General features: G+C 40.6%; 1 protein-coding gene across 6 annotated transcripts in view; it reads left to right on the plus strand.

Annotated features, from left to right (window-relative positions):
* Positions 1-957: 957 nt before the first annotated feature.
* The window catches only part of LOC137099455 (voltage-gated potassium channel KCNC1-like), an 83533-nt gene continuing 70423 nt past the window's right edge, over positions 958-14067 (plus strand). For 3 of the 6 annotated variants that reach the window (XR_010910753.1, XR_010910754.1, XM_067476317.1), the window contains exon 1: positions 959-2023. Coding sequence is in view for 3 of the 6 variants with exons in the window: in XM_067476317.1 (XP_067332418.1) it covers positions 1481-2023 (543 nt within the window). In the remaining 3 variants the exon portion in view is untranslated. Of the gene's footprint in view, positions 2024-14067 lie in introns of all 6 variants that reach the window. The other 3 variants (XR_010910752.1, XM_067476315.1, XM_067476316.1) reach the window with 2 other exon arrangements.

Consider the following 14067-nt stretch of genomic DNA (forward strand, 5'->3'; position numbering starts at 1 on the left):
ACTGGAGTTTGTTTTCTTTTCCAGGGTGCATGCAAACCACTGTTCACTCTGGCTCCTTCGGTGACCACTCACAGATCCTGCTGACAAGGCCAAACTGTCATGGCAAAAGTGACAATATCTGCTACTTGAGACACCTCAAGTGTAATCAGTAAAGAAGCTTCAACATCCAGGACGTCTTTTAGGGTTTTATTGTCTTGTAAGAGAGAAGAACAGTTCAAGCCTCCATCCTATGCAGTTCTAAACTTCATACATCACACATTAGTTTTATAACCTTCTGTTGCTGGGCAGAACATCCTCCACCCTGAGGCTACTGCTCCTGGCCCTTTATCTCCTTTTATGGAAACCTTTTCTCATTTCAGCACATTGATAAGCACCTGTGAGCATGGAGTGACTCTGGGTCACTACAGTGTGGGATGGTCTGCTGTTGGACAATAACTGACCTTGGAGCAGTTCTGCAAACACTTCAAGACAGAACGTGTCTATGAGACAAAGTTTGAACAACATTTCAAAAGTACAGTGAGTACAAGTAGCCTTTATAACTAGGTAAAATGCTAAGAGAAAAATGCTATCATTTAATCATATTTGATTTTCCATCACACAAGGTAAATTCAAGGAAAAGATAACAACAGCATAATATTGGACTGTAGTGCTTTTCAACTTTATGTCAGCAGTTTGTGTCTGTCACTTTCCCGTTTCAGCTTGACAGTGTCGTTGAGCATGAAGCCATGTCCATAAAGACGACGCGTTAACAGTTTGCTGTGGAAGAACTAGGCAAGCCTGCAGAGCCATCACCTCAGCCCTATCCAGCACCTTATGGATGAAGAGCAGTGCTGACTGCACCTCACTAATGCTCTTGCATTCAACGAATTCATGGCAGATTCTGGTGTGGAACCTGGTAAAACAGCAGGCTTAAGGTTTGGTTCAGGAATTACATTTCTCTTTTATTTCTCTCCTGCTCTCATTTTCCATAGATCCTGTTTTTAAGGCGGTTTAACCCAAAATGCAGCAAGTTCACAAGAACCAGCGCTAACAGCAGCATGCACAGAAATACGTTTAACGCAAATTGGAGTTTTCGGCCTTAATCGCATCAAATGAAATGATCACATTTGTGAATTTAGTCGGTCACACGACCAGACAATCAGTCATTCAGCAAAAAAAAACCTATTGATTCATAAAGTCCGCATCCCACATATTCTCTCCGTCATACCCATACTTGCAGACACACTCTCTTTCTCTCTCTCCTCTCTCTGTCACACACCTAGACAGACTCCTCCTTCCTCTCCTCCTCTCACTTGGCCCTGTGACTCTTTGCCGGGACTGTATAACAGTAGGCTACAGAGCGGGTACCGCGGATGGAGAAGAGCAGTAGCCGCAGACGCAGTAGCAGAAGCAGTAGCAGAAGCAGCAACAGAAGCAGCAGCAGCATCAGCAGCAGCATCAGTAGTCGGGCGCACCGATCGAAGCATGCACCAGCGCAGCCATGACTTGCTCGGCGTCAGATAGCGAGAAGATCGTGATCAACTGCGGCGGGATTCGACACGAGACCTACCGGAGCACCCTGAAGACGCTGCCGGGGACGCGCTTGTCTTGGCTGACGGAGCCCGACGCATACAGCAACTTCGACTACGACCCCAAGTCCGACGAGTTCTTCTTCGACCGCCACCCAGCTACCTTCGCCTTCATCCTCAATTACTACCGCACCGGTAAGCTTCACTGCCCCAACGATGTGTGCGGGCCGCTCTTCGAAGAGGAGCTCGCCTTCTGGGGCATCGATGAGACGGACGTGGAGGCGTGCTGCTGGATGAACTACCGGCAGCACCGTGACGCCGAGGAAGCCCTGGACAGCTTCGAGACCCCAGAGCCGGACGCACCAGAGGATGACCCTGCGCTCACCGGCGGGGCGGACGGGGACCTGAAGCGGCTTTGCATGCAGGAGGACGGCCGCAAGGCGACGTGGTGGGAAGTGTGGCAACCCAGGATGTGGGCTCTGTTTGAAGACCCTTACTCCTCCAAATACGCCCGGGTGAGTGACCGGACAGGTGTCTTTTATACTCTTGTCGTACACGCTTTGTTCTGCATTCCGTTTGGTATTTCTTTCTCTGCTCTGAGTGCGCGCCATCACATCTACCGTTGGTACTGTCTTGGCCACTGCGCACTGTTGAGCCTATAAAGTTAAATTGCTTTGGAGGAGTGGAAAGATGTTAAGTTTACTGCAGTGTAGATAGATGCGGTAGATCCAGATGTTCTTTTCTGCAGCTCTTATCATTCTCTCCTCTTTTTGGGCTCATTACATTTTCCTCTTTTCCTAATTGTCCTCGATTTTATGTTTTTCTTTCAACTTGCCCTTGAAGATTTAGCCTCTGCGGTTTCCCCATTGCCAGTGTGCATCAGTGCATTCTTCTCTCACGCTTTCTGTCTCTCAATCCAGTGTCTGTCTAAGTCTGGCAAATTATTTCCCCAGCAAAGTACTGAACAGTTTTACAGTAATTTAAGTGGGAATTACCCTAATTTGGTGTAAGTCCACAATTGGTGTGAATAGTTCTGCAGTCCAATATTCAACTTGTCAGAATGTGGACGAGAAGCCCTGCAGCCATTCATCTGCTTTCCCTCAGCTTTAACCTCATACTTCATCTTTTACAGCACTTTGTACTTATTATTATCTTAGATAGGTGTGTGTGTGTGTTTGCACATAAGGGTACACGTTTATTCATGACTGTGTGCTGGAAGGTGAAGGCATATGCTAATGGGCTGACTGTGGCTTACGATTTATAACGGTCGTCCACCAATCCCAGAGTTGCTGGTTTTATTCCAGGCATGGGACACCTAGTTGCTCTTGATGGATCAGGTCAGCAGCTGTGTGTGAGATTGGGTGTATGAATATGTGAATGACAAGCAGTGTAAAGCTCTTTGCATACCTATAATGTAGAAAAACACTGTATACAGTAAGTGCAGACCATGTAACATGCCTTTGGAGCACGGAGTGCAAGAGATGAAAACAAACAAACCTAAAAAAGTTCAAGGATGGTGAACAGCTAAAGTTTCGGTTTGTTCTCCATAGACACGAGGAGTTGAAGCACACAAGCTTAATACAAAATAAAATGTAAAAGTGCAAGTACTTTACTAAAACAATACTCCACCTCACAAATCTTTACTTCAGTAAAGGTAGTAAGTACATCACTTGACTTAAAGTTTAGTAAATGTCACTTAAAATTGTCTATTAAAGCACAAGTCCCTCAAAACTCTACTTACTGTATTTGAAGTATCTGGGTAAATGGACTGAACTGCAGTAACTTACGACCTCTGTCCATAGCTTAAATGACTGTAGTCAGTAGTCACTTATTTTTATGAACAGGGACACAGCTGTAGACTATTTGAAGTTAGAGGACGGGTAACAACACTACCATGCCACAGAATCCACAACCGCATCATAAGGAGTCATCATAAGCACAATGCAAAGCTACTAGATTTTATTACAATCTCTTTCTTACTTTGACTCATGAGTGGATTGAACAGTGAGGGCTGTGTTGGGAATCGAACCGAAAGCTGAGGCTGCTGAATCGTTGCACCCCTAGTATTAGCCCTGAGAACTGACTGCTGCCATTATGTTCCCTTTGGAAAAGAGCAGGTTTACTGTTAAAATAACCAGTTTTAACATAATTCTTTAACAAACATCCATGTGCTCATAAATTCAGTGCACTAATGGTCACTTTTTAAACATTGTAACATGACCCTAACCAATTGTCACCATACTGTAATTGTGCACAATTGTTCCAATATTGTTAGACGTTGTCAGGGTATCTGTGCTGTTTTACTACACACAGTATAATACTACTTAGTGTTATCATTTCTTTAGACAACCTTGCTGTTTATAGGCTCCTCCTGATATTTTTAGACATCTAACTTTTCTTTGTAGTGGTAGACTGAGGTGTAGCTTGAACTCTTCATTGTGTGTTGTTACTTATCACTGTTGCTGAAACAATTTTACGTAATCAGTTGTTCGAAAATTAGAAGGAAGGTACTGGATGTCTCTAAACGTCTATGGCCATTTCGCTGAGCCAGAGGCCAGTGCTGACCTGGATCACTGTAGGTTGAGGTGCATTTTTTTGTGGCCTTGTGACTGAGGATGGTGACAAACAATCAGAGACACTCACATTTACACTAGCACATAATTGAAGTGTCAGATATATATACAGTAAATACACAGGCGAGGGCAATGTGTGCACATACAAAGCTGCACACACTAAAAGACCACTTGACCATATAGGGTCCCCACGCACTTATATCACAATAAACAGGGGGTTAAATAGACTTAGATTAACAAAGACATCTAATGTCTTGTAGCATTCATTTCTCAAAATACGGGCACACAACAGTTAAATGAAAAAGAATTGGTTCTGCATATCTGTGTAGCCATTAATAAACTCATGCTAAGTCAATTTCATCATCAATCTAAAGCTGAAATCGTTCTTTTAGAAAGGAGCAGACTCACGTGCTTGACAATTCTGAACGACGCATCATGTAGATATGTGTTGTAAGCCAGCTGATTGGTTGAATCGTCACATATCTGGCGTTGGATCCAAAAATAGAGACAAAAACAAAGACACGGTATGTTAATGTTCGAGTGAAATCTTTAGGAACATCTGCATAAAACCCAAAATTTACGACCACGTGACCTGCGTGAATGCACCATCTGCACCTTGTCAAAACTGGCAGCATATAAAAAGCAGCATGTTAGCAGCAGCTGGAGCTGTCTTTCATTGTTGTACCTGTATGGTTTGACTGCATTTACAGTATAATTTGCTCACAGCCCATTACATATTAGCACATTTGCATATGTAAGTCAGAAGAAACAAGACTCTAATGCACATGCACTGGGTTACAGTAGCTCAAAAAAAGTTCTGTTTGAACATTTCACACTGAAGTGTATCTGTGTTCATATGAAGCTGGAGATTTGTTGTCACCATGCACCAGGATATAACTGCACAAGGCTTCTGTTGGTACAGTAAAGGATTTGTAGTGAAAAACATGCAAACAAAATGTTCAATATCCACACAGGTGTAAACACATGTGCTCCAGAGGAGCATGTTTACCAGTCAGGTCTGCTCTACATCAGCATCCTCTTCTTATTGTAAGGACACATTTCCTCCAGGCCAAGTATAAAATAAACAGTGCATTTGTGATATTTTAGACGATGGCCATTCTTTTCTCGTGCAGCTGCATTTTGGTCCTCAACCATACATTTTTGCCTCGTGCAGCATTTTTTGTGCATAAAACTGAACAGGTCAGAAATTTAAATGGCAGCCAAACAAGAAATCGAAGAACTAAAAAAAAAAAAATAAAAAAATGATTTGGACGCTATAGTTGTGTCATGGTGTGGATGTTGTTTGTGGGGGGGCAGCATCAGTGTGACAGCTAAGGTGACTTTGAAAGTGTTGCAGTCAATAGTTTTGGTGCCAACACAGTGACATAGAGAGAAGTTAGAAGGGGTGGAGGGAGACAGCCAGCACAGCAGCAGCACTCAGGTGGGTCGAGATGAAGTTTTAGCCCTTTGGAGAATGTCGCTGCCTATCCATTGGCTGCAGAGGAAGGGAAATGCTGAGTGTTTGAAGAAATGAAGGTCATTTGTTTAATTCATGCATTTATTCACTAACTAACTGTAAAGTGTTTGCACAGGTAGCAATGATGTTACAGATGTTCTTTCCCCTCCTCCCCTACTCCTCAGTGTGTGCAGTTCTCCCTCTATTCCTTCTCACTCCGTCATCGCCACTGACAGCTCGTGCTGCTTTATTACCCCGATTTCAAAGCAGAGTGCTGGATTGCTTATTATCACTACTCATTTCTCCCCCCCACCCCCCCCCCCATCACTCTGCTTGTGCTATAGCGTAACACTGCAGTCCCCGTAGTAGCTGACTGTGCTCTAGTCTGCTGCAGAGAAGGAAAGAGAGAGACACAGAGAGTGGGAAGGAAGCTCTGGTGGGAAGGTGCAGTGTGAAGGAATGGATTGAGAGTAAGGAGAAGGAGAACAGGATGGGGGGGGGGGGGGGTCACTTTCTGCTGCACACCCTTGTTTTTTTCCTTTCGTTTTGTTTTTTTTCCTGCTGAGCTGGGCAGGCTGGGATGCTCGTATCCGTTTATCGATCTGGTCGTATGTCTTAGCTCGCCTCATTCAGTGGAATGGTCTCAGTTGAGTGGTGATCCTTTGTAAGCAAAACCACCAGTGATAGCAGTCCCCCAGTCCCTCAACGAGAGAAACAAATACTGACACATCTACGCTCCCTCCTACTTACTGTACCGCTACACATAAAGTCCACTGTGGTCCTGCAGATGCCAATTTGACAGTATTTTCAGAGGCTCGGTGCACATGTGCGTTAACTGGGTTCATCCGTATCTTACTGTAGTAGCTTGCTGGAATGTAATGACTGAGCTCCTGCAGGTAACATCGCAGGCTCTAAGAGCTGCCATGTTATTGGCTGGTAGAAAAGAAGCTAATATTAGTATTGTTAGTGTATAGCATAAATGATTGCAGAGGCAGTTTGATGTCCTTTCAATGGACATCAAAGGTTTACAGTAAAGTGTCATTTGTTTGTATTGACGTTTTTGTATTGTGTATTGTTTGTAGTACAAAAACGAACAGAAAGGATATTGCGTTTTAATCTCTTCTAGCTTGGTTTTGCCACAGCAGACAGCTGTTTCCAGCTAAAAAGTGAATACTGGACTTAGATCCGTCACATTGTCACAAATGCAGCTCAAATAAACATTCAAATGATGATTTTGATGATGATGATTCTGTTAATAAAGCAACTGCTTTATACACGTTTACCACAATATTTTTGTGATAATATGTGAATTTTGTTTCCAGCATGATGAGTAGCTGAAATATCAGTTAAAGCAACTTTAAAGAAATATTTCATCTTTGTTACTGAAATCATGTTAGGGTCATATGATGCCTGCAGTAGGATGTAGTGTTTTTCCATATCAACCAATGAAAGCCTGTCTGCAGTTTAACATCTATAACTACATGTAAATAATATTTGGGAGGCTTAACTAGGGGTGTCGTGTATAACATTTCTTTGAGGAGGCACAAGTTCTCATCCACATTGTATAATAGATAAAATTACATTTCATATATTTATCTGACGGGTGCATTTACAGATTCCTGCATAATACATACATTTGTTATACAATCAATATCATGCCCACATTTAATAATATTACAACTTTTCATTGTTGATGTGTTATTCAGTTTAATCAGCATCATTCAGCTACTAAGAGAAATTCTTAGTGATTTTTTTGTCATAAACATTTTGTGTTGTAAGCTGACATTGGATGTTCACACAACTAGAAGGAACCAAGTAGCCTGAACAGGGAGGGGTGTCTGTGTGCACCAGTCTGCCTTAGATGCGAATACAAACATAGAAAAAAAAGGGCCTTTGGTTTTTAGATAACATCACTGAAGCAAATTTAAACTGATCTCGTGAAAATTGAATTTGATTTTTGTACGTGCTTCCTCAGATTAATTGGGCACAGCACCTATAGTTATCTAAAAGTTATGAATTAGACCTTAGTGTAATTGATTACTAGCTGAAGTTGTTAGCTAAGAAGTAGATGAATGAATAATGAGATAACAATGACTGAAAGCCTGAAAGCAGTATAATGGGATCACCCACAGTGGCGTACTGTCTCTTTAAGATTTAAGGTCGGGTATAAACTGGACCCATTTAGGAACTGATTTAACCAAAAGCAATGACTTAGCCAATCTCATTTAAGGAGCAGGTACATTACTTCCAGTCTTTGTTATGGTGCAGGGCAATAGATGGTAAAGTCTCATTCTCTCCTGAGTTTTTCCATCCTGATTTTGCATGATAGGCTACCAGGATCCCCCTTCCCTTTCTCCGCCTTGCTTTGGTTTACAGTGTAAAAGTGTTTTTTTTTCTTTTGTCACGCTCACTAGTAAATACAAAAAAACAAAAAAAAACCCACATACTGTAGATATTTTCATTAACTGGACAAAGCCTGAGTAATTTCCCAAAACAGCTGTAATTTTTATTATGTGTGATGGATTACTCCACCTTTGTGCTCTATTGAGTATGTAGGGCAGGGGGACAGCATATGTAGGACTGAGTCAAACTAAACTAGGCTTCATGGTACTAAAGGAACACATCACCTAGTGCAACAGTGTGACCCATTAACGTGTTTGGAACAACAATATATCTCTGGCTCAGAGGAATCAGATTATCCAGCATTGTTAGTAGGATACTAATTATTGTTGGTTTGGTTATATTTATTTAATAATAGAATATTACCAGTTATTTTTTTAAGTCTCTGAGGGACCTGTGGCTGTCTATTCCTTCTGTCCTTCTGATTTCCATCCTTTTCTTGTTACGTCAACATGTCGTTTTTCAGGATATAAAAACAGATGACGTTGACTTAAAGAGCGGGTTTAACAGAAAACCCAAACAAACAAGGGTGGATTAAGATGATGGTGGGGGCCCTGCCGCACTGTGGTTTTTTAACTTAACCAAAAAGTTTTCCACCTGGAGATTAAGTGGTGCATACATAACTCTGTAGACGGAGTTTGCATTGCATTTGGAGGATGAGGAGCAAGGTAGGATGTTGGAAGCGCACTTCAAACACTACCTAGCTGCTTCTAGCTACATTCGCATGTTAATGTTTTGTTGGGAATCTTAGACACAATCCTACTGCTCTAAAACATCGTGTGGCCAAAAAGAAAAGAATATGCATTGTTCTTTAAGTCATGGCGGCATTTAATATAAAACCCATTATATGGTTTGCCTTTGTCCATAGAGGAAACTCTATTAAGCGACCACATTAGATTTTCTTCTGCTTCTGTTGCTCTACTGTACAGATACTGTACAGATACAAATAAACCTCAATCAGGACTGAGATAGTGATGTGTTACAGGATGCATTTAAACATTCATTCATGCTCCTTTTATATCTCAAATTTATTATTTATTTATTAACTAATTAGATTTAAATCTGTTTAGTTGTAATTTGAGTGATGTTCTAAAATATACAAGAATCCTCAATTTTAACTTCCAATGGAATTTACTATGTAGCAGCAACGGTGCTGGACCAGCCAGGGACAAGTTCACGGGAGATTACCTGCAGAAAAACATTTTGTTTCATAAGTCTACTGTTTAAACTCATTTAAATTATGAATGAAGACGTTAAAAGTGCAGTGATTTGAATAATTGCATACTGCCCCCCTCTCACACAGATTGGGGAGACAGATATTCATTGTACTGTTGCATGACTGCCACAGATAGTGTGGTGAAAACCGGAGCACTGACGATAGCACTGATGATATGCACCTATTGACCCATACTCATGCGCATTGACAGCTGAGAATAGCCAATGAATGATATTGTGTCCACACGGCATCAGCCAGCAGACAAAACAAAAGAAAAACATCTCATCATTCCTCCTCAGTCCAACACTTTCTTGAATTGAGGGGAAACCCATTGGTCCTGTAGTCACAACCATAGCCATTTACTGCAAAATACATGAGCTACTCTTTGGCCCTCTTGTGTGGATCAGAGTAAATGCAGGGATCCTTATAAAAAAGATTTATTCATCTTGTTTCTGTTAAAAGAATATTTTATTAACAATATAACTTTGATTTGATACCGTTAATATTTCAGAACTACAGTATTATTAGTGCAGCAGTTGAAATTCTTCACACTAGGTGTAGGTTAGAGTTAGGGTTTGTTTCTGTTTGTTGTCGTATTATATACCCCTCAGGTGTAAAAGGACCTTGGATGAATTGTCTGATGTCCTGAGTCTTCACACCGCATGACTCCTGTCATCTGTGCTGAGCCACGAAGCAGTTCAGTGCTGAGAATGCTGATATGGGGTGTAGGTTTCAGCTAACAGAGCTGTCCTATGAAAAATTTAATGCTTTACATGTGCTTTTTGTTCCCCTGTGCTGCTCTCCAGCGCTGAAGTGGCTAATGTGGGTCTCTGGCACCAAGTGGTGACACTGAAATAGCAGCATAGCTGGAGGTGCAGAATTGCTGAATCAACTTCTAAATGCAATTTTAATTTGGGAGCGCTTGTTTTGCAGGCAATTGTTTGTTGGCACATCAAGATGCGAGCAGCTGCTGAAGCAGACATTGTCCATTGCTGAAGTACTGAAATAGTGCACAGATTGCAATTTCACATTGAGGTTTGAAATCTTTCGCAAGTGATGGTAAATCAGCCTTTTGAATTGGCCTGATGAAATGTTTCAGCACTCTCATCATTCCGACTGACTCAAATCAAATCGCTGTGCTGAGGTGGAGCTTGCCTTGTTAAAGACTGGGTGACACCAAGCTCCTAGGCCCCAGACCCCCCAGTTTAACTATAAAGCAATAGATAAAATTATATTTTGTAAATTACTTTGAAAATATCCACCAGAAACATTGTGCTTTTTAAATATATTGGAGTTGAAGTAATGGTTACACTGACCACAGTCTTTTTTTAACGTTAACCAAGTGAAGTGAGAGGCTGAAACAACCTAAATATCATTCAGTTACTGCTGTAGTCAGACAGACTGGATGCTGTGCTGAAAGATTCAATATATTTGCAAACAAAACCAAATTTTTTTGGTTCAAAAAGTCTATTTTGTGAGTTTAATGAATAACTTTTTACTGAGGTGTCAGTTTACTACGGCTACCGCTAAAAGTACGTCCGTTTAATCCAACAGGTCTAAAGTACAGTGTGACTGTGGCGCAGGAGGTAGAGCGGACGTCCATCCAAGTGTTGGTTCACATGTTGAAGTGTCCTTGAGCAAGACACTGAACCCCAACTTAATGGCTCCCAGTGAGTGTTGGCTGCATAACAGCTGGTGTTACACAGCAATGCTGTATCACCATTTGAATCCTAACCTCATAAAGTAATCATTTTCAGAATTAGTTTGGTTTTAGAAACCTTGGTTCAGATGCTGTGTGATCATTGTGCCTTTCCTTTCCCTGGCCCACATTCACACCTGTTACTTGTTGCCCAATGTCTCTGCCACCTGACTCATGTCCACCCACCTACTCACCTGTTTCCTATTGTTTAATTAACCGTATACCTGCTGGATTATTCAATGTCCCTTTGCCCGTTTTTGCATCTTCTGCCTGCTGATATTCCTGTACTTGTGAAAGACACCTTAAGTCAAAGTAAACATTTTAAACAAATATTTACTACTTTATATGTGTACTCCACCAAACTAAAGCAGAGTTGATCATGTTTCTCTGTAAGATTGTAAACCTCTTTTTACTTGACTACATTTCCATGACAGATGACAATTTCTCTGTACTTTGAAGACTCAGGCTTTAGAAATAAAACATTTGATTGGTTTATATAACCAATTTATATTAGATCTAACAGTTTAACTTCATTTTAAATTTTATGATGAAGCACCTTGGTCAACATAAATATGCTCAAATAAGTTTGATTTGATTTCATTAAAACTTCTTAGTAAATTAATTAGTTAATGAAAACCTTTTGTATCATATACTGAGATACTACATTTTGAGTAAGACATTAGTTCAGTTGCAGTGGTAGAATTACTTCTTTGCAGAATTTACTACTATAGTGCAGGTGAACACGGCTCGTAAAATGAACTCAAAAAGTCAATTTTGCCGTTATTGTAAACCATATTGTCAGTTGTGATAAAATATATGAAATAAATGGTGTTATAAAACTACTTGCTTGATTATCATGAATAAAGATCAGATTAGTGATGATTTTGAGATGTGTGTTTCTCAACTCGAACATGCAACAAATTAGCTTTACAAAATTAAATGTTGTCAGCCTAGTTTTTGCTGTGTGCCCCATTGGTGCTATAGAACCGCTGCCAGCTTGTTTTCAGCTCATTCAGCATGATGACACCTTAGAGAATCAGTGCACAAAAACAGAGTAAGGCCCGAGGAAGCCAAAAGTGCCATTTACAGTACAACATTCCATCAGACATATTCTTAGTTGGAAGTAGTTATTCACAATCTGTGATGAATGAAATTGGTGGAAAAATGCTGATGTAATGCAGTTTACATTTTGTATATCCATGGTCGCAGGTCTCCCAGCTCTGCAAAATTAGATATTTTTCCAAACAAAAAAGATTTTGTACATTTTTGATTGGTGTTTACATACAGCTCATAAATGTGTGCAACCAAAAATTCATGAACAGACATTGTTTGGCATAAAGCGTGACAAGCCAACAGTGGCTGGGAACCACTACCCACCTGCATTATTCTGGCCCTGTCAACAGTTAAGGTGCTGTCACCATCCACTCACTTGCTGCTACGATACATTGGTCACTGTGTTTTTATTTTATTATTTTTTGAAATTTTTAATAATCACCGCAACTTGATGTGCTCACGCCGGCCGATTAACCAACATCTGCAGCCCTCACCCAGAATTTGACTTGCAAATGTGAATGAATATTTCTTAATAAACCATCGCTAAAGTGAAAGCTGACTATACGTTGGCTACTGTACATGTACCATTTAGGACATTTTGCTACAAATCTTAAAGCTGTGAAAGTTGTGGTGGACTTTATATATGACAGCAGCCCACAGTCCGAAACCCACCCTCCCTCCACAACAATTGCACTACACTCATTGCATTTCTAAACATAGACTGACTGCGGCGTAGATACTGAGCAAACTTCACACAAACAGAATAGTTGTGTGCAAACTGACCTATTTATTTTTTAATTCAATTACAGCCTTTTCCAGTTACATAATAAAAATGGCCTGAGATGCCAACTCACCTCATACAGCTTGCCATTATGATGAATATGGAACCTGTAAAAGCTAGAAAGAGCTCAAATCTTGACTAAAATAGGTTTTGCATCTTTTTTTTCTCTTGCATGCAGGGGTGTCCTAAGAGAAGACTTAAGCAAATGTGTCTTTAAACCAAATATATCCAAGGCGCATAATTTGTATTGATTTATGAAGCATTGTGGTAAAGCTTTACAGCTAGGTCCAAACCACTGCTGTAAATGTATCTTCCCAGATCACTGAGCTTACATATCAGCTCTCACCCACTGTGGTGAACCTTAAAGATTTAAAGAGCTTTGTTAGGGGGTGATTTGATTCGAGGAAACCTTTCATAGTTGTTTAACCAAATCACTTTACTACAACTTCTCTATTCACACACATCACAGAATTACAAGCCACAGAGAGGGCATGTTCCACGCCAGTCCACAGTCTTCCATTTGTTGCCAGTTATGACAAGTAAAGACATGTTGTTAATGATAAATAATGCTAGACAGAGAGACACAGGAAAACCAAACCCTAACTCTTCTTAGACAACTGAATTTTTCTTTTACGTTCACATATTTTGGGTCACATGAAGCTAAGTACGCCAAATTTAATTGGTATCGTCTTAAACAAACTCCTTGTTATGGAGGTTTGGTGAGACAGTAGTTCTACAACCTGGGAGCCTTTACACTGATTACATGAAGTTACAACTTTTAATGCATTAGAGATAATTATCTTTGGATCATTTTCTCGAAGTAGCCAAGAACCCATCACAAGACACACACACACACACACACACACACACACACACACACACACACTTTGTCCCCCCCAGTGGGAATGGAGATGAGCCCTACTGCAGTCTCTCTCTCTCACAACCATATTGCTTTTTAGGGAAAATACACATAATATATTCCAATGCAAAACTTAAGAAAACATAACTAGTATATAAAGAGCAAGAACCACACACTGAAATCTGTGAAATGAAGGAAGGAGTTAATTGAGGATCACATCTATTAGTAGCTTCTGCTAACTAGGAACTGTGATGAACGATCGATCAGGATTATGTCTGGAGTTAGGAACAATGTTGAATGGAGTGACGGCCACCGTGTTGAACCCTTTTGATGACCCTTTCCCGGTCGCGCCACCATCAGGTCAAATTTTCATGCAGTTCCTCGGTGAGTTTGAGTTTGAAATTAACCAAAATTATTACTGAATGCACAGCCTTATAAGTGATTTTGGATTGAAACTCGCTATTTATCAGAAAATCTGATTAACACATAAGGGGCTAATCATTATAGACAATAATAATAATT

This window comes from Channa argus, chromosome 15, assembly GCF_033026475.1.
Source record: "Channa argus isolate prfri chromosome 15, Channa argus male v1.0, whole genome shotgun sequence".
Lineage (NCBI taxonomy): Eukaryota > Metazoa > Chordata > Actinopteri > Anabantiformes > Channidae > Channa > Channa argus.